The following is a 24,693-nucleotide window of genomic DNA, read 5'->3' on the forward strand; positions in this document are numbered from 1 at the left end:
GGAAAACCACTGTGGAAGGAGTGTGCCACAACTCAGTGCTTGAGAGATTCTTACAGGAAAGGAAAAGGTCCACTGGTGCCCTCTCACCAAAAATTACAGAACACCAAAGGAGATATTCTACAATGAGTGGGAGTCCATAGACACCACAGAGAGAAGAACTCAAGTCCCCAGAACTTGAAATGATAGCACAATGACAGTCTGAAAAGCAGTCAATAAAGGAAAAAAACTGCATCAGTTTTATGAGACCAGAATAACCCCAATACCACAACCAGATGGAGACAGTAAAAGAAAGGAAAATTATAGGCCAATCTTACTTTGCATAAACAGAAAAGACCTAAATCAAACATTAGCAAACTAAATCCAGCAGTTGTGTGTATGTGAATATGTACAAACTTACCACCCAGAAGGCTTTATTTCAAGACTCCAGGATAATTTAACATTAGAAAGCTATTGATGTCGATTAAAGAAGAAAAATATTTTGCTCTATAGATTCAGTGAAGTCTGGGGCTATCCCTTCTTAGTGGAATGTGCATTTCTCGTGCGGGAATCAAAAAGAGTGATCACGCACTAGCAGTGGCAAATAACTGCTATTTTAGAGAAAGCACACAAAAGGCACAGTGCCGGGTAGGCCCGCTGAAGAGACACTATACATGCAGCAAATGGCTACAGGGCTGTTCAAGGCCAGGCAGGTGCCGGCGCAAGCATGCTGTGTCCGGGTATGGGGTGGGAGTACAGGGGTCTGCTCCCTGGTAATGGAGATGTTGCCCTTTTGTTTCAGTTTTTCTTCTTTGCGGGATGTGGCTTGCATGGCTATCTGCTCCCGCCAGTGTCCAGCAGCCATGGCCTTCTGTTTCCTGGAGACCGTGTGGTGGGAATTCACAGCTTCCTATGATACCACCTGTATTGGCCTAGCCTCCAGGCCATATGCCTTTCTCGAGTTTGGTTTGTAATCCTCTTTCTTACATATCATTCTCTCTTATGGCATTGTATGTCTAGGATTGATGGTTTAGGTTTGGCTTTGACAATCAGGGCAAATCCTGGAGGTGCTATAACATGTCACTGGAGATCAACCTGGTACGCTGACATTTCATAGTGATTGAAGTGGCCCAGAAAGCTTCATAGTTTAGCACTGGCTTTCCATCTCCTCATAGACTGTGAGGCAGCATTGGGGAATGGTGAAACCTGTCTTGGTTATTCACCATAGTCCTCTGAAGCAGGGGTCAGCAAACCTGTGGTCCAAGGGCCAGCTGCCTGTTTTTGTAAATAAATTGGAATGCATCCTACGCTCATTCTTTTATGGATCGCCTGTGGCTGCTTTGCCCTTCCGCAGAGTTGAGTAGCTGTGACAAAGACCATATGGGGTCTAGAAGCCAAAGATATTTACCTGGCTGTTTAAGAAGATTTGCCAACCCCTGCTCTAGAAAAGTATTACTCAAAAGGTGGTATGTGAACTTGTTCTTCTGTCATGAGGTAGGTACAGAAAAATGAGAATAATGTGTTTATTCATTCATACAGTAATTTGGTATTCCTGCAGTTTTTTTATTGCATTTTATCAAAATATCTACAACCAATATTTTTACAACCATTTGGAAATAAGAAAAACTGGCCCTTCACTCAGAGGTCTGAGGCATACTGCTTTGGAAGAGGATAGGTTTTTTTCCTAGACCTTGCCAGAGAGGCCTTGTAGAGGCTCAGAGGCTTTAGCACACAGCCTGATAATTAATAGTGTATGCTCTGTTTTTCTCAGGCGAGTCAAGTCATTCTGAGCTCTTGGGAGAACAAGAGTTGAGGTGGGAGGTGGGGGGCATTCTGTGGTTTCTGTATAAACAGCTGCTGTCTCAGCACTCGGTAGGTGCCAAGAAGTGTTGCCCCATGCGCTTTCTGGCCTGATTGCCAAAGCCCTCATACTCCCTCATGTGGTCCACTGGCTGATGCATTTCTTGGTCATCCAAAGGTGCTGGGAAAATCCCTGGCACACAGGCCTCTGCCTAGACCTGTAACACAGAGCAAACGTTCTCCCCAAGTCTCCCTGTGAGGCCTAGTTCACCACTGCTCTCAGCCCCACTTCCTCCTCCAAAGAGGGCTTGCTAGCCCCAAACACCACAGCTGAGACATCCCTTGACTACCAGTTGATAGCAGCTGCTGACTGTTCTTCCCTCCCCCCTTCCCCGGCTCTGCATGTGCCTTCTAAAGTGGTGTGCTTGATTTGACAGCAGACCCTTCCCCAACATTATGTTTCCTCACTGCTGAGTGAGAGGCAAATATAATAGTAGCTGTTGTTATGTGTGCATTAGGCATTGTTTTGCTTTGCCAATATGTATGAAGCTCTACTTCAAATACTTATTTAAACTTGGTACTGGCTTAATACTAAGAAAAATAAAATAACTAAAACCAATACCTTTCAAATATATCATCTTAGTTTGCACAATATATTCATATTTATTTATAATTTTTTTCTCACATGCCTTTTTTAGAGGTAATTAGTTCAAGAATAACTGTCTCCCCTTTCTAAGCTTTGGAACATTCTGTGAATTGCCCAGGATTGTACTATCAGTAGTGGCTAAGACTCAAGCCCCTATCCCTCAGCTCCCTCATCACGGAGGTTCTGGAAAGCATTACTGCTTTCTCTGTAGACACTCACCTTTTAAGTATCATGCACTGAAGAGATTGATGAGACCAGTAACGTCATATAGTAATCATTTGACCTTTAGGTATACCTCAACACTCTCAGAATCTGGCTGACTTACCAGCTTGCTTAGAAATGTAAACTTCATTTTGCACATACTGTTCTATAATACCCATTCCGAAGCAAATGTTTAACTTGGGTTGCTCTCCTTTTACAGACAGTGTCATTCAGAAAGTGAAGTGGCATTTTAACCATATAAGTTCCATTCAGATGGACAGCAGCTTAGAAAAAATTCAGGAGGAGCTGGAGTTCCAGCCTCCAGTAGTTCTCACTCTGGAGGACACAGATGTGGCAAATGGGATAATGAATGGTCACACACAGATACACTTGGAGCCTGGTAAGTGGTTTGCTGTGCTCTTGTGTCAATGAAAGTGAGGTGACTTTAAGTATTTCAAATGGACATTGTTTTTTTGTTTTTGTTTTTTTTTATCAAGGAGGTGTTTTTTGAGGGTGGATGTTTATAAAATATGTGGGGAAAAATATGGACTGATCCTGTTTCCAGGTGACTGTCAAAAAACACTTTACTGTTATGATAGTGAGTTGATCAGGGGAAGGGGCAACTCTTATAATGAAATTCAGAAGAGTGACTTGGCAGATTGCTTAATCAGGATGAAGTCCACTAAGTTTAAATATAAAACAGATGCATTCTGTTTTGCTGGAAGTCACTTACTAAACTGTAAGTAAAGATTTGTACATGCTCTGTTTCTCTCCCTTTCCCTCTCTCTCCCTCCCCCACTTTCTCTCTATTTTTCCCTTTAACAGTGAGTCCTTATCTTATCACTTAGTGAAATACTGCAAATCTCCAATGAGAAACAAACCCCTGCCCTCCCTGACAGAGGGAGGGAAGGGCCTTGGGGATGAGATTGGACAGGGTCAGAGCTAGAGTTCTAGTGCTGTCACTCTGGTTTTCCATGAGCTGTGGGGATGTCCCTCTATCCCTGTGGATTTCTGAGCTGAGTGCCCTGGCATTCTGTGACTTAGCCTGGCATTAACATCATTAGCCATTCAATACCCAGCATATAACAAAGCATGATTTTTTTGCATTCCTTGTTACAATTACACACAAACCAATTTTCCATGAAAGTGGTATTTACATTTTAAACATTCTGTAATGGTGTAAGAACTGAATCCTTCTTTGAAATAGTTATCTATACTCTAACAGTCTCATTATTTTAACAGTTTTTATACTAAACTCATTGCTTGATCTTTAGAAGTGGTGTATTAAAATGTTCACATTTTTTACTTAACTTTGTGTTTTGATTTAATCTATTCCAACCAATACATTCCTGGATTGGCTCTCATGCCAATCAATAAGTTGTAGTTTATATTGGGGATCGATCGACTTAACTTTCATAGAAAGAAGAATGGGTAGTTGAGTGCCAAGCCGCTTCTTTTGCCTTATGTAAAGATGGGGTAACTTTATAATATGTATTTTGTTTTTTAACCACTTAGACAAGAGAAGCAAAATCCAGAAAATGTCAACTTGCTTATTTTTCTAGGACATTTTACTGTGGTTTGACTCACCCTATTGTCCTGAGGCTAGAATCTTTACAGGTAGCATGTTCTGTTCTAACAGGAACTTTGATAGCTCAGTGGAAAGTCTAACACACTAACAATAAGCATCAGTTGGGTTGTGGCTAGATATTTATATGTGTGTGCATGTGTGTATGTGTATGTAGGAAATGTAAGGACCAGAAGGGATGATTGTAAAAGATCATAGTAAGAGAATGGGGGTGGGGGGTGGGAATCACATTTAATTGTGTGACCCAGAATCAGTCTCAGCAGGTATCTTTGAAGAGAGAATGATCATTTATTTGTTCTAGACTTCAGGAGACAGCTTACAGCTCAAATAATCAGTGTTTCCCTCCTCTTCCCAATTATTTTAGAATTTAAGAAACTGTGTTTGCTGTAGATTGCTCCAGAAGCACAGGAGACACTGAATACTGTCCTAGTTTAGAAGCTGAGAGTTGAAGTGTATGATAGAAATGCTGTCAGAGTTTGACAACCAATTTACAAATAAAGCCATAAATTGCTTTAAATCAGAATTTCTCAACCTAAGCCATATTGACATTTTGTACTGGATAATCCTTCATTTCTGAGGGACTGTCTTGTGCATTTTAGGATGCAAGCCTTCATGGCCTCTACCCAGTAGATGCAGTAATACCCTGTTCACCATTGTTGACAACCCAAAATGTCTCTAGGCATTGCCAGATGTCCACTGAGGGGCTAATCATTCATGGCTGAGAACCACTGCTTTAAATAGAAAAAAAATCAGGCCTTGAAAAACCTGTGCTTACTCAGAGAAGGACCCCTTTCCGAAAGAACTCACTTAGGATTCCCAGATCCATTCTGTCCTTCATTTCTTGCCTTTTTTGCTAACAGCAGCTGCTTTTAATTAATATGTTTGTAATTCTGTGTTTATCATACTGAGCCTTTTATTAATGGAGGTCTAGTTCATGTCTCTGTTGATTTTTCTTTCATATAGAAATTATTTTCACTAGACACTTATTTTTTTTAATTGTGAAGCTCCTAATTTTCGAATGGAACCGGTGACAGCCCTAGGCGTCCTCTCGCTTATTCTCAACATCATGTGTGCTGCTCTGAATCTCATTCGTGGGATTCACCTCGCAGAACATTCTTTACAGGTAACCCTTTTTATTATAGTTTAAATTGAAGGTCCTATGATGGAAGAAACTGGTAGAGATACACTTTATAAGATTATTATGCACAAAGATTTCAAAAATTTTTCATTAAAATTCGATTTTTATGTTACAGTTTATTCTTTATAGTAGGTTGAACAGATATGAAACTTGCTCCTTTGTATCTGTTGTCCTAGAAGCCAAAGGGGCCCGCCGGAGGAGTGGGTGAGAAATAGCGAAATAACATGCGACAAGAACATCTGTGGGGCCCCAGGAATCACTCCAGGGGCCTAATTGCTCAAGAGCAAATTAGGTTCTCAGACCTTGAAGTTCAGGCTGTTTCTCCCTTAGGAAAAGTTGCCCCCTACTCTGATTTATATCATGCAGATGGCACTTTCCCTATGTCTTTGTCAGGGGACTCTAGCACAAGGAAGTTGATTTGGCAGTCTGCTCCAATCAAAGCAGCTTTCTGTTTCAGTGGTTTTAAAATATATTTTTAAAAATTTTCAAGTACTTAAAAACTCTTAAGTATAGAATCATTGTGGGCATAAACAGATAGATAGTGCTTTTAAAAATAGAGCCATAAGGCTCACACCTACAACTGTGATTGCTAAGGTCTGAAACACAACTGCTGTTGAGTCTCAGGAGACTTGTGTAGACTGACCTGTGTGGAGTGTGTTACCACATCCTGTCTTTAACCAATGTGTGCTGTGGTTCCCACTCTTATTTTTTATGATTATTCACACCCAGATACTTAACAAGTATCTGTATGTACTAGAACAGATGTCTGGCCCACAGGAGGGTAGAGTGTGGTGACATCACTAGGAAGGTAGCAGTATCTAGGAGGTGGGCAGAATTAGGGAAGATGAAGTGAAGTGCTGACAGATGAGTAGGATTTTAAGAGGTAGTTGTGTTCAGGGGCATTCCAGTTTGGGGCTTAGCTCAGATCCACGGGGACACGAGGGTGTGTGGTGTGTGGTGTGTCCAGGCTGTTGAAACAGTTGCCTGCCAATTCCCCATTCTGGTATATAAACAGGGAGTTAGGCCTCCCCAGCCAGGGTTTTGTATTATCAACCATACCAGAGCAAATGAGGTGCAAAGCGCTTCACCTCCTAGTGTTTCTTTTCATCTGAATATTCATTTTCTTTTTGTTTTCTCTGTTTTAGGTTGCCCACGAGGAAATTGGAAATATCTTGGCTTTTCTTATTCCTTTTTTAGCCTGTATTTTCCAGGTGGGTGAAACATTGATATTTTGGTGAGTGGGTTGAACCCAATGGCCTTATTTTGTTCTTCTGTTGAAACCCTCAACATGTTTCTGGATGTGGTTTTGTTCCACCAAGGCATGCCATGGACAATGCCACGGCCTTATTGGAGGGACCTTAGGCCCATCCTGCCTAGACATCTCATTTTACAGAGGAAGAACATTGGGCTCAGAAAGAGAAAGCCACTTGCCCTAGGCCACAGAGCCTTTGACAATGGCTGAAAAGAATCCAGGAATTTGGACTCAACTCCCAAAAAGGGAGGGATGTGATTACTGTGGGAATGAGTTGGGCATGACTAATGTGAGGCAAGGTCTTACCTATTGTCAGGGTAGTTCAAGTATAGAAACATCCTTCTGCAGAAGTAACAACTATTTATATGTGCTTTTTTAAAAGAACAGGACTAGGTTAAAAGAATATTTTTTAATAGTGATGTCATTTGACTCAAATCTGTCCTTAGGAACTGAGACAAACATTACAACATTAACTAGTGGGCTTTATTACTTAGTTATTTTCAAATAAGCTGCATACTTAGGGGCTTTTGAATCCCTTATAGGCAGAGTTAATTCTAGTAAAAAACTTTACTGTAATTTTCTTTCCTCATCCTCCTCAAAGGCTAGGATTTTAGGGCTTTCTCTACATTCTTAAGCCTTTTTTTTTCTTCTTTCAATTAAAATTTCTGTTTTCAGGGCGCTTCCTCTCTCTTCCATATCCATCCTAGAATGGTCTATTTTTTTTTTTTTTTTTGTAAGAATAATATGATTGTGCAAAAAGAAATTGTCAATCCAGGACTGAAAATGCACTCATTTTTGAGAAATCAAGTTTCTAAAACCTTCGGTATTGCTATTTGAGGTGCCCTAGAGCCTGTATTTCAGGGCCGTGGGGGTCTTACCCCTTGGCCTCTGTTCCCTCAACTGCATTCATACTTGGATAGCTCTTTCATTTTTTTTTTCTTTTTTCTTTTTTTTTTTTTCTTGGATAGCTCTTTCAGTGGGGAACTCTCTCCTACTCATTGGAGCCTGAGCCTTTGTTGAATTGCTCTGTGTTTTGAGAACGTGCTTGTTTTTTTCTCAAGACTGAACCAAAAAGCTACTTTTTTCCTTTTGCAGAACAAGACTGACCCCTTTTCTTATGATAACCCTATACTAAATGTTGGTCACTCTCCCAGCTATGAGACTTTTCCTGGTGTCAGAGATGTTTTTAAAGACATGATAAGGGGGATGTCTAGGGAACACTGGTTCCTGATGTAGTTGTAACTCAGGAAAAACAAATAGTAAAAGCCTGGGCCCTTTCACTGGCTTACCTGCTTGTCCTGACTCCTCTGAAAGAAGAATCCGGCCAGAGGCCCATAAGTCTTTTTTTTTTTTTTTTTTTTTAGGCCCATTAGTCTTTTTTTTTTTTTTTTTTTTTTAGGCCCATTAGTCTTATTGGAGTGTATGCCCTGGCTCTCTTTCCCTTAGCTGCATCTCTTCTTTCTCCACAGCCCACAACTAGGGGATTTCTGTCTGTATTTCTTAAATTTTTTTTTTAAGATTTTATTTATTTGAGAGAGAGAATGCATGAGCAGGGTGAGGGACAGAGAGAAGGGAGAAGCAGACTCCCCCCCCCCCCCCCCCCCGAGCAGGGAGCCCAATGCAGGGCTTGACCCTAGGACCCAGTGATCATGAACTGAACTAAAGGCAGATGCTTAACTGACTGAGCCACCCAGGAGCCCCCTATCTTAAGTGTTTTAAAGAGTGTCCTGTTCTCATTCCTCCTGTGACATCTGTTTCACTTTTCTTCTCTCTTCTGAATCTCCACTTTAATCCAGTGATTAACAGCACTTTACCCAGCATGTCCAGGTTCCATTGTAATGAATTCGGTTTAATAAGCTAATGTGCTTGCAGGTGCAAGACGTGAATCTTGTATCCAACCTATGGCCATTTTGTCATCTCTGATTGGATTGTCTCTCATGATGTCGTTTCAGTGTTATTTGTACCTGTTCTATAGTCCAGCCAGGACTATGAAGGTGGTGCTGCTGCTGCTCTTTATCTGCCTGGGCAACATATACCTGCATGGGCTGAGGAACCTCTGGCAAATCCTCTTCCACATAGGAGTGGCTTTTCTGTCTTCGTATCAGATACTGACCAGGCAGCTTCAGGAGAAGCAGGCTGACTGTGGAGTTTGAAGGCGACACTGTGTGATTGATGGATCTTTTGGCTTTCTTAGGAGGGTCATCTGTATTTCCCTTCTGGCTTCTCAACCTCACCTCAAGTTTCCACCCTTGAAGTTCCCTTCGATCAAAAACTGGCTGAGACCGAAAGTTGGGGATTTTTAACAGGTGCAGTAGAAGGCACGAGGTGGCTTGATTTCCCAGTCCTGGTTTTGTGCTGAGCGTTACTGCAGAATCTCCAGGTCAGCACATCTTAGGACAGCAGAACCTGGGGGCTCACTCACAAGGAGCATTATGGAAAGATCAAAACGGAATTGTTTTGGTCTTTTAAACCGAATGATGCAATAAACCACTAGATTTATTAACACTAGTTTTAGTAACTGGCGGTTGTCTCTGAGGAATCACTTTAAAACCCGTATCAGCTTTTCAGTCTAAATGCGACTTGGTTTTTTGTAGAGGGTCAATACAGGGTGAATTAAAAATTTTAAAATATGGTTCAGAAATATAAGCTAGATCAATTTTGTTTACATTTTTTGATAACTTAGGTCTGATATGATACCTTTAGAATATTTAAATATATTTTGGATATAAATTGAACTTATCTTCATTTAGGGAAAGGACAAACTTAAGCTGAGAAAATGGTTAAGAAAAATGAGTTTATTTAATTTATATATAACTTTTTATGGTGGTGGGGCTGCGTGGGTACAGAAATGTTTTGTATTTATTTGCAGGGTATATCTGAACATCTTAAAAATTGAGTAACAGTGCTACTGGATCATAGCTTATAAGCATGAGCATGAGCTTAAAAACCTGAGAATTTCAGGATTCTCTGCAGTGGGCCACAGACTGGAGTAGGTGAATCACATGGATTCACATACTGGTATTTTACAGATGCAGGTGGTATTAAAAAAAAAGAAAAGCTGTTGTCATCAGTCTTGTACATGGCAGCTGAGTTCCTGTCATTTTAATGATGATCAATGCCTAACCTGTGTACCTGTTCTAAAAAGCCCTCCCAAATTAATTGCTTTCTGCACCTTTCCCATTCATCTTAATTAGATCGAGGGCCTCATTCTTTATGAACAGGAGTTAAGTAGGTGTTAACTTTTTAAAAGTTTCCTAAAGATATAATTATCTCTGTGCTCTGCGAAGTTGCTTTTCTTTTCCCATTGTCAAAATAGTTGATTGATCACAGCTTTCCAAAATGTGGCTCTGAGTAAGATCTCTTAGGTCTCCAGAAATTTCAGCCTGGGTTGTCCAGTAGCATTCAGGAGGCCATATTGCGAGTTTGCCCTTTGGATTCTTCTTGGAATTTGAATAGCTCAACCGCAATTGCATGGGGTATCAGGTTGAATTATGTGGTCTTGATAAATTAAAAAATCTGCTTTGATAGCTTTTAAAAGTTGAAAACCATCGCAAGAGTTATTGAGTATGTGGGGAAAGCAAGAATATAATTTTAGGGAATTCAGTTGTACTTGGTTGTTATTGTTAGCGCCTTGCTATTGAGCTACCTTGATGTCACTTTAAGAAAAACAAGTATATGTGACTGGAAACTGTTGGGAAAATGTTGCCACAGTCATTTCATTTTCTTACAACTTTCTATTTTCAATCAAACAAAACATCTGGATGTGAAAGGTATATTGGCAGCATTCTCAGATGTCAAGTTCACAGTTGTCTCTCCTTTTATCCTGCACCTGCATAATTTTCTGCACACCCAACAGGTGAATCTAAAGGTTTTCTGGGACATAATTTTGAAGAGATAGTAAAATAGAATGGGAAGCCAAGGACTTTAAAAATTGATAAGAGCAGCTTACAAGTGAATTGTGGATTTTTGGGTTTTTTTGAGCCCGAGTGTTATTGATATCGCCGTGTTGCCCTGTATCCCCAGATGCTCATGTTCTTGGGGTCTGAGCCTGTGATCCACATTCAGCAGGCAGTAGAGAACCATCCCTGAAAAGGAGTCCCTCCTGGTCGATGCTTCCTGCACTGGTGGAGATGTTTCTACACTTGGTTGAATGTGGTTTTCATCCATAAACATCTACATTGATTGAATTTTGCAAACAAAAGGGAAAAGGTACATTAGACAAACAGTACAAAATAGTGACCACATACACATTGTTTATCTAGAATCCAGGTTGAAAGAAGCCTCAGCTCACTGGAGGAAGAGACAAGTGATAGGAAAGAAGTTCTGGGGATATTGTCCAAGGGAAATCCCAGGCTTGGGGTCGACCTGTTCAGGCCTGGAGTTTTGTGGCTCCCTGTGTCATATCATCCTTGTTGCCAGAAAGCTGGCCTCCCATCGCAGGAGTCATCCTCACTACCCCACAGACTCACTGTTCTAGCACTTTGTTTTCTCAGTGATATCATGCTACTTGCCCAGCTGACCTCACAGGGATAGATCTGGGAATAGATGAAATAATGTTGAAAACAAACCTTCGAAGTGCCTTCTGCGAACAGATGCTGCAAGATCTTGAACATTGGAGTACATTATTCCCATCGATTGTATCAGGCTGGGAATGTGGCTCAGTGCTCTTGACCAGGGTTTCCCAACCAAGGGGCCAAGACCAGAAGGGTTCTCCCTTCCCCAAGCATGCTGGTCAAAGAACATGCAGACTCTGGTTTTCATTTCCCTGGGCTAGTCCTACTGCGATGAGGGTCATTCCTGATTTCTTTTTCCTGGGTGGAGACAATCAGGGGTGTGTTGGGGGTGGCACTTCTCAGTATGGAGGCCCCATTGCTGGCAGCAGGAGGAATGTGACCAAAGGCCCCTGGTTTTGCTTCTCAGGCCTGCACCCCTGTTAGCTGTGAACTCTGTTGTAGGCACTGTGAAGCAAAGCCCACCATTTTTAAAGTTCATTAAGGGGTGGGAAAAAGGGCATCAAGAGATGAAAACATTCAATCTCATTTCTGTCACCTCACCTTGAGCTCCCCGTTCTTTTCCTAGGTGCTTCCCATTCTCTAGGACTCCTCTGCCTCTCCCCATGTCTGTCCCACACATTCCAGCCCTGGAGGCAGAGGCTGAAACTGGAATCTCCAGAGGGATGAGAAGGCCACCTTTACTTGTAGCTGATGGGGTGCGTGCAGGAGCTTCAGAGTGGGAACAGATGGCTTGAGGCCCAGCCCTTTTCCTCTGTGCCCCCAGGAACTTTAACACACACTTAGGAGTCTGTGCTCAGAGAGGAATGGCACTTTGGTGGTCAGCACCGCTCAGAGTCAGCGGTGATAGCCAGCAGGACTGGCTGTTTGGGGCGCAGCGAGCGGGGCACAAGTGAGTGGCAAAGCCAGGGGCCCTCAAGTGGCTGCCCCTTGGCAGCTGGGGCAGTTGGGGCCACATACTGCACCCTCATCCAGGGCCGCTGGGGGCTGTTCCTTGAAGGAGTCAACCTCTCACTGTAACGTGCAGGATAGGTGGCCCTCTGGCGCCTGCTGCTATGCGCACACAGCAGCGCAGGTGAGGACCAGCAAGCATGGCAGTGTTTGCAGGGGATAAGATGCACGCCCCCTGTTCTGGTGTTGCTCACATTCCAAATGTTCCTACTCAGAATCTGCCCAGGTGCAGAGAAGCTCTGCTGTGTGCTCTGTTAATGGTGGAGGAAGAGAGAGTAGATGTGCCCTGGAGAGATGGAGGAGGCCTGGGGATCGGCTTGACCCTGAGCTAGGGGTCCTGTGCCACTGTGGGCCAGTCCGGCCCAGGGGCCCTAGTGTCCTCAGCTGGCAAGTGGTGGCTCCCCAGCATGCTGTCATGAAGATAAAAGCCTGGTGGAGGAGGACACGGAGTGAATCCCTCGTTCATGTGCAGGTAGAGAAAGCCTTTCACCCGATACAAGGAAATTCATGCTCTAGGCAGCACAGTGTAGCCATGTCTTCCAGCTTTTACAAAAAGGGGGCATTTTCTTGACACTGCAATGTAAACTAAACAGACTCATTCTTTCACTTTCAAAGGCCATGTGGCCTCTGTTTCCCCTTCTTTAACCTGCCTCTTGCTCTCCAGTCACAGAGCTCTTGGTACTGTTGGCGTTGGGCCCTTCAGGATCCAGGGAGGCCAGTTCTGCTGGTTGGACCAAACCTCAAGGGCCCTCCCTGACCCACATGAGGAGAGCTCTGATCCTCCCATCTGGGAGCAGTGATGTCAGACCTCTGTTGCTGGGGAAACGTCTTGGCAGGGAACCTGTGGAAAAAGGCTTGTCAGTAATATCTGGGAATGGCCGGATATGGAAACATCTGCCCGTGTGTACCGACGACAGAGCTGCTGTCCACAAGCGCCTTTTATTTAGGATAAAATGATCAAATCCATTGTTCTTCTAACCTGTGCTTGGTACATATGAGCTTCTTTAACCCTTATGTGATTCTGGGGTTACTTCAGAAGTATTATTTAATGGATTATTCCTATGACTTGACCCCCCAGAATTCGGTTTTATTTAATAGACTTTTCTACTAAGAGTATAAAGACTGAGGCTGATGTAGCCAGGGCAAAACCATTTATTTCACATATTTATTCTGGATGCTTGCTGTCCATGTTGTACTAGCTTCTTACTGTTTTCATGTAATAAGAAAGATCTATTTTGAATAAACAACGGGTATGTTTTAACAAACTCTCACGCAGTCCTAAGGCCTAAACTTGTGTTAATGTATGTAAAGAATATTGTATAGCCATTTATATACTATGTATATATACGTTAAATAAGGTGGCTTCAGAAGTGAGAGGAGAATAAATCTAAGGTGCTTATTAACTTGCGTGTATGCGTGTCAAAAATTCTGAGTGACAGGTCTGTTTCGCTAGAGGCCGTGATGTGGGCACGGCATAACGGAGGAGGGGGGATGTTGAGAGAAGTGGAATTCAGGTCCTCCTGTCCAATGTCCAGACAGGCGCACCCGCCTCAGTGCTTAGCACTAATCCCTAGACTCTGGAATACAATCATGGGTCCAGGAAAGACCTTGGGAAAGCCAACTTAGCAGTCACAGAGCAGCCCTGGGGGCAGGGAGGCCTGCCTTCCTTGCAAGCTGTGCTCCTGCTGATGTATATGCCTGTGAGCCAGCACTTACCCTGCTCTAGGCTCTGAGCTCTGAGTCCCATTTAGTTTTCCTCTCCCAGGACAGCGCCCCGCCACAAAATGGCCAGCAGGAGGCGCAGCCACCAGCAGTGGGTCAGGCTCGGGCCCAGGGGACTGCACCCTTTTGCAGAGGACCTTTCTACAGCAGCTGTCCCAATTCCCAGAAAGGAAACACACACACCGGCCTCTCCTGCCCGTATCCTAAACACACTGGGGGAAGGCATGCTCCAAGCTTCTCTCCACCATCTGTCCTGAGCAAAAAACTTTGGGGAGAGGGCAAAAGCTTCCAAAATAAACACTAAGTTCTCGGGTTCTGGGATTTGGGAGTTGGCAGAGCCTTTGGATACCACATGGTTCAACCCCCATGTTGCTCGAGAGGGGAAGCTGAGGCCTGTCTCAGGGAGCCAGTGACTGTGCAGCCGCTGGCCCCTGGGCTGGGAAGAAGGTACTGTATGCATCAGTAGCACCGCCAAGAGGAATAGGGGATCTTGGCCCATGAAAGATCCCCTTTCTGTGCCAGGAGGGCTGGGTGCCAGTTCAGGCTGATGAATTGCCTTCCTCTTTCTTGGGCTCTCCCTGCTAATGGGGCCAGGGAGCAGGAGTGCTATGTGACAACTGCCAAACATCCTTGAGTAGTGCCAGTGGAGGAGTGAGGCTCAGAGGGGAAAGGGGCCCCCCTGGGTGCAGCTGGCAAGGTAGTTCTGCAGTCAGCTCTCAGATGTGACTGGGTTGGATGTGCGAGGCAAAAACTGTAAAGTTCAATTGAAGAACAGGATAGAAAGTATCTTTGTGATCTAGGATGGAAAAGTGCTCTTAAATAAAAATGTTACTGGTGCAACCCTGAGGCAAAATGATTGATGAACTTTACTATGTGCAAATAAGGATGTCCTGAGCAAAGTTAAACGAACAGGAGATCTTTAGAATGTCTGAAACCAAGAGGGATTACTATATCAGCAATTCTTGTAAGTCAACAAGAAAGACAGTGACCTCAGTAGAAAAATGAACAATTTGCAGGAGAGAAAACCCAAAAAGCTAATATGCATAAGAAGGTGTTTAAATTCATTAGAGAAGACCCAGAGAAATGCATACTAAAACAACAGCAAGATATCACCTTATGCATATTAGTTTGGCAAAACTTAGCTGGATGGCACCAAGTGTTGGAGCATGTGAGAAGATATAGGACGTCATGCATGGGCAGTTGGAAGGCAACCCCACAGTCATGGGCTGTACTGTGCCCTCCCCCAAATGCATATGTTGAAGTCCTGACCCCCACTCCAATACCTCAGAATGTCTGCATTTGGAGATAGGGAGAAGATGGTCATCTGCAAGCCAAGGAAAGAAGCCTCAGAAGAAGCCAACCCTGCCAATACTGAGATCTCAGCCTTCCAGCCTCCAGACCGTGAGAAAATAAATCTGTTATTTAGAGGTACCTGGGTGGCTCAGTTAAACATCCGGCTCTTGGTTTTAGCTTAGGTCATGATCCCAGGGTCGTGAGATCGAGTCCCATGTGGGGCTCCTCTGTGGAGTCTGCTTGAGATTCTCTTTCTGCCTGTTCTGCTTCTGCTCTCTCAAAATAAATAAATCTTTTTTAAAAATTTCTGTTGTTTAATCCACCCAATTTGTGGCACTGGGAAGTGGTGGCCCTGACGAACTAATATGGCTATCTCCCCAAATGTAGTGTGCACACACCTCATGCTGTGGTTACTTCGCTCCTGGTTCTATGTCTCTGGGAAATTCTCACACAGATCCTTAAGAGGACACGTATGAAGTTAAATTTTACAGAAGCATTGTTTGTGTTGGTAGAAAGCAGTCTTTGTGAAGATGTGGTATATATAGGCAAGGGAATATTACTCAGCCATCAGAAAAATGAAATCTTACCATTTGTACCTGATGTGGTTGGAACTAGAGGGTATTATGCTAAGTGAAATAAGTCAATCAGAAAAAGACAATTGTGTGATTTCACTCATATGCGGAATTTAAGAAACAAAGCAGGAGCACCTGGGTGGCTCAGATAATTAAGTGTCTGCCTTCAGTTCAGGTCATGACCTCTGGGTCCTGGAATCAAGCCCCACATGGGGCTCCTGACTCAGTGGGGTGTCTGCTTCTTCATTTCCCTCTGCCTCTCCCTGATGCTCCTGCTCTCTCTGTCTCTCTCTGTCTCAAATGAATGAATAAAATCTTTTTAAAAAAGAGGAGCATAGGGGAAGGGAGGGAAAAATAAAACAAGATGAAATGAGAGAAAGGGGGTAAACCATTAGAGATTCTTGATCATAGGTAACAAATAGAGTTGCTGGGGTGGGGGGGACGAGGTAACTGGGTGACAGGCATTAAGGAGGGCACGTGATGTAATGAGCACTGCGTGTTATATAAGACTGATGAATCACTGAACTCTACCTCTGAAACTAATAATACACTATATGTTAATGAATTGAATTTAAATAAATTTTTTTAAAAAGGAAGCAGCCTTTGTGTCTACCATGGGCAGATAAAGTGTGCAGGCTCAGCATGGAGCACCACACGGCAGGCAGGCAGAAGTACCGGATTTAGATGTAATGTAGCAGCATGGATGGATCTTCAAAATGTTGAGCCCAGTAGAAGAATAACATTTATATGATTAGAAATACATGCTCACAAAATGACAAAGTATTTTGAAGAATCTGTTTTATTTATTTTTTTAGATGGAAGCTTTCTTTCTTGTTTTTTAAGGATTTTATTTATTTATTCATGAGAGACAGAGAGAGAGAAACGCAGAGACCCAGGCAGAGGGAGCAGCAGGCTCCATGCAGGGAGCCTGACATGGGACTCGATCCCGAGTCTCCAGGATCACACCCTGGGCTGAAGGCGATGCTAAACCGCTGGGCCACCCAGGGATCCTGAAGAATCTGTTTTAAAAGATACATGTTACATACATTTGCACGGTTGCCTGCAAGGGGCCTGGAGCATGGGAGTTAGGGATTAGAGATAGTAAAGAATTTGAAGAAAAGCGAGAATTCTCGCTTAGAGTCAGCAGTTAGGTGTGAGAGCCCTGGGTGACCGGGGGGCCTGCACTGCCCCCGGAGGTCTTGCCCTGGCTGTGCCCAGGCCTCACGGGGCTTGAGGCTGAGAAGACCTGGCTCTGCGAGGCTCTAGCCCCAAATGCTGCCAGAGCGTTTGAGCCTCCAGGCTTTGCCAGTGGGCGAGGTCGGGGAACCGTGGCCGAGGCCAGGGCCTGTCATGGTCAGGGAAGACTTCTGGAACACGTTGGAAAGGGGAAGGGCAGAAAGCACAGAGGAGGGATCTCAAGAGAGGAAAGTACATGGGTGAGCCAGCTCTGGCCACCGGGGACTCCCTCCTTCCCAGATTCTCACCGTCTGACCAGTAGTTTCCTGGCGGAGACTCTTTTCCCACATGAGGCACTCAGCTGAAGGACTGTCACGGGGGATCCTCAGGGAGAAGGGAACAGCTGCAGGAGGGACAGAGGTGCCCCCAAGGCGAGGCCTTCCTTCCTCCCACCCCTGAGACAGCCTGTTCTGGCCACAGAGTTGACAGACAGCAGGAGCCTGGGGAAGCCGGATGGGACGGGGTCTGGGAGGGTGAAGCTAACCAGGACCACCATCGCCCCGAGGGGTTATTCTAGACACATCTTCTGAGGCCCCAGGGGTAAGAGCAGGGGCCAGAAGCAAGGAACACAGGGCTAACAGCAGGATGAACTTTCTCACAGGGCTGGCCAACAGGGCTCGGGGGGCGGTGAGCACGCCCCTGCCAAGGTGTGCAAACGGAGATGCCACGTGTCCGGTGGGACCTTGGAGCATGCTCCGGCCCCGTCTCGGAGGCCCGACCTCTGTCTGGGTGCTGGTGTCCGCGGGGACATCTGCCTATCTTCTCTAGTGACCCCCGTGGCGTCCATCCCATGGGGCGAGCCAGATGCCAGTTGCAGGAAACAGCCTGTGCCAGCTCCTGTTGGAAAGAGTAAATATTAGTCTTTTCAAGAGCTGCCTGTTCTCTGTCACTTGGCACCATCGAAGACCCTGGGCTGGGATTTGCAGGGGTGGGGGAAACTTCTCGGTTCGCACACCCGGATGGCATCTGTGGGCCTGACTGGTCGCTGTTGCAATGGAAGGCCCAAGAAGCAAGGTTCCCCGTGTCCAGGCGAGCAGCCCCTCCTGGTCACCCAGGGAGCAGCGAGCCCCCGGCCCCAGTATGTGTCTCTTCCGTACTGCTCAGGCTGCTGCTGCAGAGGCAGGGGCTACATGTTTTGACCTGGATCTTAAGCTCTTGAGCCCTGGCCCTGGTGCATATAGTTTACAGTCCTCTGATTTTGCTGCATTAACGGAAAGGGGAAGTGGCTTGTCCTACTCCATTCTCACCTCTTTGGGGAGACGTCCTCTGACCACCCCAACTCACAGAGAACCCCCCCTCTCTAGCCCCTCATCTTGCCTTCTTCCTTCTATAATTTTCCTCATTTATTTTTCTGTGAGCATCAATAGTTATTTTTTATATTTTATTATTGGAGTATAACTGACATACAATGCTAGTTTTAGGTGTACCACCTAGTGATTCCACAAGTCTTTTTTTTTTTTTTTTTAAGATTTTATTTATTTACTCATGAGAGACACAGAGAGAGGCAGAGACATAGGCAGAGGGAGAAGCAGGCTCCTTGTGGGGACTCCATCCCAGGACCCCAGGGTCACGACCTGAGCCAAAGGCAGACGCTCAACCCAGGTGCCCTGTGATTCCACAATTCTGTACATTACTAGGTGCTTACCACAATATGTGTCACCATCTGTCACCATAAGTTATTACAATATTATTGACTATCTTCCCTGTGCTATACCCTTCATCCTCATGTAACTTTCCTCATTTATGATCTGACTCCTCCATTAGGGGCTCAGCTCCATGAGGATGGGGCCTTGGTCACTCTGTCTATATAGTAAGTGCTCAGTAACTATTTGCTGAATGAATATTATGGCATCTATACTTTGAAAATATTAAAGCAATATAATTCTTGGGATGTCTGGGTGGCTCAGTGATTGAGCATCTGCCTTTGGCTCAGGTCGTGATCCCGGGTTCCTGGGATCGAGTCCCGCATTAAGATCCCTGCAGGGAGCCTGCTTCTCCCTCTGCCTATGTCTCTGCCTCTCTCTCTCTCTCTCTGTGTCTCCATGAATAAATAAACAAAACTTAAAAAAAAAAAGCAATGTAATTCTCATCTCCTGCCCCCTGCTATTGTATTCCCCTGGAACCACTCCATCGTTATGACCCAGGGGATGGGTGGGGTGGGAGAGGGATGAATGCCATCTCAGGGAGCAGGAAGGAAGGATGGGGAGGGAGGGAGGAAAGCCCATTTTCAGCTGGCAAGTGGCAAGACAGAGAAGGAGAAGAATCTCTCACACAAGTCCTGTTGTCATTCTCTGGGATGAGATCTTGAGGGGAAAAAACCCTAACCGGTGAAAATAGAGGGGCATGTGTCCCACTCTGCACTTGGAGTCAGCTTCCCACGGAGCCTGTGCCCCTTAGGTGGCCTTACTAGGGAAAAATGATAGAACTGTGGATCTGATGGTGAGAAAGTCATAGTGAGCATCACCAAGGCCCCTCTCAGCTCCCAGAGGCCTGGAAGGGATATGGAAGCTCCTGTGTGCTCCCCACAGCATGAGGAGGACAGCTGAATCAGAGAGGGTGGGCCTGGCATGGTGGCACTGCCACGGCTAATGGGTGAGGTGAGGGGGCTCACACCCAGTGCTGGATAGAGGCTTGGCGGAGGGGAGAGTGAGCCAAGGTGGGGCTGGATCTGCCAGGGCAGGCCGTGGGGCCTCAGCCAAGAGAACAGCCTGTGATGGATATGGCCGCGTATCCATAAAGAGACCCTAGTACAGAGGTGGCACAAGGAAGGACGTTCATGCAGGGCTCCTATTCTCTGCCAGAAGAGGCTACCTGTCCTGGACTTGCTGCCTCCTAGCCTACTGACCTTCTTTTTCCAGCTCCTACAGGAAGAGCCCATTCCCCACTTCAGTTGTCACCTTCTGCCCAGTTCCTCTGAAGCCACTGTGTGGGACACCTGCAGGAACCCACCTGACAACTCACACATGGAAGTATGCCGACGTGGGCAGCCCTGGAGCCATAGATGGTGGGAGCCAGGGGCGAATGCTGTCCTGACCCTTGGGAGGACGCTCCTGAGCTGTCCTGCCTGTTCCTCGTGGAGGATCAGAGTGGTGACCAGCACAATAACCGACCTTCACTTTGGCTTTCCCCATTTTCCTGTTTCACACTTCTCTGTCCCCCGTTCCTATTTCCTGGGCACAGACTTTTGTCTCAGGCTCTCTTTCTGGGGACTCAGGCTACAAGGCCACCTGAGCCTCTGTGCTAGAAATCATATATTGGCACCCGGCCTCTCTCCCTGCCCCTTCCATATTCCCATGTGATGCAGGGGTTACAGGGCCGAAGGCTACATTCCCCAGCCTGCTTGCTGCTAGGGATCTGGATGCCTCGGCTCTGCCAGAGGGAAGCACCGCAGGACAGAGTTGGAAGGCAGAAGGGAGGCGAAGGCCATTCTCCTTCCAGCGTGCAATCTGACAGACATGAGTTTTTGCAGCAGCAGGACACCGTGTTCCTTCCACTTTCTTGTCACCGGCTTACTGGGTGGGCAGCTAGGATATTGGCAATCATTTCCTGCGAGGTGGCAGCTGGGGGAGGGTGACCTACCACAGGGCAGAAGCGTGCCCTAACTTCCATTTCTCCAAACCTTTCTATGTATAATTCCCTACATTAAATGTCTTCCTGCACAAAACACCCAGAGTGTTTTCTGTTTCTCCCACACTTAATTGGGCTTCCTCACCTCTACCTTATACTGTGCCACTAGGCTCAGGTGGAGGGAAGCTAAAAGGCCACATATTTACCTAAAGACACATCCAGAAAGAGACTGAGAGTCAGCAGTCACCCCCCTCCCAAAACACACACGTCCTTCCTTATTAGATCAACCTTCCTTCTGGAAGTTGTAGCTGGGGCTTGGGTATGTGACCTGGTCCTGGCCCAAGAGCCTGAGGAATGCATGCAGAAGGAGGGTTCTGGGATAGCTTATATTTTTGATAAAACGAGCCACACAGGAGACATGGTCTCTGCCACTGGATGGGGTTCTGTGAGAACATGATGTTTGGGGGGTACTGACAGCCATCTTGTAATCGTGCAGGGATACATCTATGGATGAAAGTCAAAATACTGAGGATGGCAGAGGAGACAGACAGAAACTACTAGGTTGAGCTGCTGCATTAACCCTGGGGCTGCCTACTTTTAGTAGCCGTCGTCCAGGCAGGACGCTTGCCCTCTGAGCTCCGAAGAGGCCGGTTCAGAAGGCTTCAGGGTTTTCCACCTGACATGCTGGGACCCAGGGGTGCTGGGTCCTCCGGGAGCCGGGCTAGGCAAGCAAGGCATTCGCCTCAGATACAGAATTTAAGGAGGTGGCAAAAAATTCAGTAACCAGGATAAAAAATAATTTAATGCAATATTTAAAAAAATCAAGCTAATGCAAAAAACACACACTGAACAAAATACCAAGATTTTTATAAAGAGACTAAGGAATTGGTGTCTCCTGCTAGGACTGTGTGCTTGTGTTTCTGCAGAGCACTCTCAATGAATCTCCTCTATGACAATCCAGGTGACGAAGGAGGGCCCCGGGATTTTGAGATCTGGGTTCAAGGATGACTCTGCCAATGACTCGCTGGCAATTCCAACAAGTCCTTTCCCTTCTCTGGACTCTGGTTACCCCATATGTCCTATGCGGAGGCTAGGGCATTGCCAGGATAGTCTCCTGACCTGCCCTCCTCATCCCCATGGCCTGCCGCGGTTACTGTCCCTGTCCCTGGGAGGCTGTGTCTCCTGGGCCATTGACTCCCGGCTATTAATATCTCCGCCATCCCTGGCCTGATCAGGGTGTTTAATGACTGCCAGCTGTGGCTCCAGCCCCCTCCCTCGGGAGAGATAAGAACAGTTCCTGTTCCCACATGGGGGGAGACTGGAGGGAGGCAGGGTCATTGCTCAGGGAACAGGCCCTGGGCAAGTGGTGGGAATGGAGGGGCTGATGCTGACTCCTCACCCCACTGGGCCCAGTGCTGCCAGATGGGGGTGCCTGCAGATACAGACTCCCTGTAGCCCCTCCCCCATGGGAGCTGTCCTGGTCTCCCCACTCCTGCCTGAGCCTTGTTGCTTCAGATCCTGATCTCAGTAGGCTCACGGCTTTCCCCAGATAGCCCACAGATATTACATTCAGCATGCCCCAAACCAGGTCACCATCTCCCCAAAACCCCTCTTCCTCTTCCCTCACCCAAATGATGGACTGCCACCTTTCCCTTGGCTTGCCCCTGGGGCCCTTCTGAGCAGACAGGGTGGCCTGCCCCAAGTGCACCCTCATCCCCTTGGCCCCATTTAAGAAGCCTGCATTGGGTTCCTGCTGCTAAGGACCAACCCTAGGTACCTGCTCACTTGGATTCAGGTATTCCTGGTGTCCATTATGCCCTCTGGGAATCTAGAGATCACTGCTTGGTCCTTAGAGACAACCTCTCTTCACCTGGAATGTTGCTCCCTATCCATTCAGCGGGCACACTGGCCGCCCTCCTTGTTTAGCCTGTGCGCTAGAGTGGCAGGTACTGTCCACATAGTGGCCTCTGCCATCGAATTGATGGTGACTCTGCCTCAGGATGGTAGGAGGGCCCCTTGCTCCTCTCTCCAGGAGGTACCCACCTGAGTTAACTGGGCTTTGCCTTCAGGGAATGGAGTCAGGGCTCATTCAAGGGCTAGGGCCCAATCTGTACCCTAGAGACCCAGCCCTACAGTTGGGACTGAGTCAGGAATCACCGTGTGCCACAAAAGTCAGGGGCCTGGTCTCCCTAATCCCAGGCTGTCCCTGGAGTCACAAGTCCTGTGGTCTCACAATCTCTTCCCTCTTGTATTTCACTCTGAAATGATACTGAGGGGAGAGTCCTCTGTGTCACCTGGCTTCCTGGGGTGGGGCCTGCACCCTGGCATTTGGGGCGGAAAGGCCAACCGTGGTGAAGTACTTGAGGTACCCACCAGGTGGCGATAGAGATGAGCCGGACTGGCTCTCCTGCCGGTGCCCTAAGAGGCAGGAGAGAGACCTGGGAGCTGGAGGGAAGAGGGAGTGCAGGAGAGATGCTGTTCATGGTCACCCCAACTCCATAGGCAGCTTGGGATGTCTGGCCATGGTCTCTGCTGGCCTGAGATGCTGTTTCAGCTTCTCTCTGTTCCTGATCGCCCAACACTGAGCTCTGCCCCTACTGCCACCTCTAGGGCAGGATGCCACCAATGTCCTCCCTTTTGTCCTCCCAATATCTTGGGTCTCTCCATGTTTGCTTCACTTGCCACTCTCCTGGCTGATAAGTCTGGTCTCCCCAGGGCTCTCTCCTTACCCTGATGCCATGACTCACTAATGGTCGATTTAAGGCACTGTGGTGGATGGGCTGGGTCCAGCTTGACCCCTCCTGGCCTTCTCTTAGCTCAGGGAGCCTGTGGGGTCCCTGATTTGGAAAGTAAGGTGCTGCCCTTTCCTCTGCAAATGCCCTGCTTCTAGGATATGTTAACTCTTTCCATTTGCTTCCCCTCCTCCCTCATTCTCTCACAGCCTTCATCCCCCACTGTGTCTCTTGTTCCCAGTCTGCTGGGGGATCTCCCTCCAGTTGGAGTCTTCCTTGAGCTCAGAGGACAGAGCAGGTGGCTGCCCTGAGCAGCCCCTTCCTCCTTAGCTGCTCTTGCCTTAGCCAGGAACTGAGGCTACCCAACCACCAGGTGGAAAGCCTGAGGCCCAGAGAGGGGGAACCAGTCTATGAGAACGTCTGAATCAGAATTGGGACTAAAAGACCAGTGCTGGGTCTTCTGGACTTTACTGGTAGACCAGGTCTCTGGATTCAGTTCAGAGAGGTCCTGAGTTGGGAAGGGGAGGAGGGAAATCAGAGTGAGTGACATGGCCCAGCTGGGCAACAGGAGCATGGCCATCCGGCATGTTCCCTCTCATACCCTGTGCCTTGGAATAGTAGGGGTGGGACTCTCAGGGAAGAATGGAATTAGTTCCAGGTGCCCCAAATGCCCCCACCCAGCTCTCCACCACCAGCACCCCATCAGTGGTCACTGCTTTTGGCCGGGGCAGGGAAAGAGATGGTGAGTGCCAAGAATGCTCTCTCCAGCAGGTCGGACAGTGCCAGAAACCAAAGCTAGGAACATTCCCTCCTCCGTCCTACAGCTGACCATGCACAGGGCATGACATGTGAATCTAGATGGGGAGAGTTTGCTACCGCCAGACCTCTTGGGCCACTGATCCAAGGGTATGTGCCTGGGGCTACCCCTGCGCTGGGTTCAGTCACTCTGACTCTGGCCTAACTGCCCTGGACTCGGGCCTCTGCAGTGTGCTGAATGGGGGCTGTCATTTGGTGATGGGTCCTGGGATGGTGCTGAGTAGGACAAGCCTTTGAAGGAGCCTTGTAAGCAAATCTGAGCCTTTGCCAGTCTATTCTAGCCACTGCTGCTGCTTCTGCTTCTTCTCCTCCTTCTTCTTTTTACCAGTGTGGCATTCCTCTCCTGCTTCTATAGCGAGATAGCCTCTTTGCAAGTTTGCAGGAAGTGGAAGCCAAGGGGTCAGGTCAGCCAATGGCTTTGGAGACCTCTCTTGCTAACTGACATCGACTTCGCCCTACTGCCTCTGTGTCTAAACTTTTCCATTAGTCATATTGGACCTGTCATTCATTTTGGCAATATTTGTTCTGTCCTCTATCTCCTCTTAGCTGAACTCTGGACAATGTCAATATGGTCAGCTCATACCCCCATGCACCCCTCCCTGTCCGCAGGAATCACTGTGGCCTGCAAAATGCTCCCACTTAACCATTCTGGGATCGCAGGCAGCTCTGTCAGCTGTTTCTTACTGATCCAAGAA

General features: G+C 46.8%; 1 protein-coding gene across 7 annotated transcripts in view; it reads left to right on the forward strand.

The window, feature by feature from the left end:
* Positions 1–13,463, forward strand: part of SEC22C (SEC22 homolog C, vesicle trafficking protein) — a 28,482-nt gene extending 15,019 nt beyond the window's left edge. For all 7 annotated transcript variants that reach the window (XM_072793186.1, XM_072793182.1, XM_072793185.1 and 4 more), the window contains 5 exons: positions 779–942; positions 2,844–3,023; positions 5,213–5,331; positions 6,492–6,557; positions 8,551–13,463. In XM_072793186.1, the coding sequence (XP_072649287.1) occupies positions 779–942; positions 2,844–3,023; positions 5,213–5,331; positions 6,492–6,557; positions 8,551–8,751 (730 nt within the window). In that variant the 3' untranslated portion in view covers positions 8,752–13,463. The remainder of the gene's footprint in view (positions 1–778; positions 943–2,843; positions 3,024–5,212; positions 5,332–6,491; positions 6,558–8,550) is intronic.
* Positions 13,464–24,693: the final 11,230 nt, after the last annotated feature.

This window comes from Canis lupus, chromosome 22 (assembly GCF_048164855.1).
Source record: "Canis lupus baileyi chromosome 22, mCanLup2.hap1, whole genome shotgun sequence".
NCBI classification, from domain to species: Eukaryota; Metazoa; Chordata; class Mammalia; order Carnivora; family Canidae; genus Canis; species Canis lupus.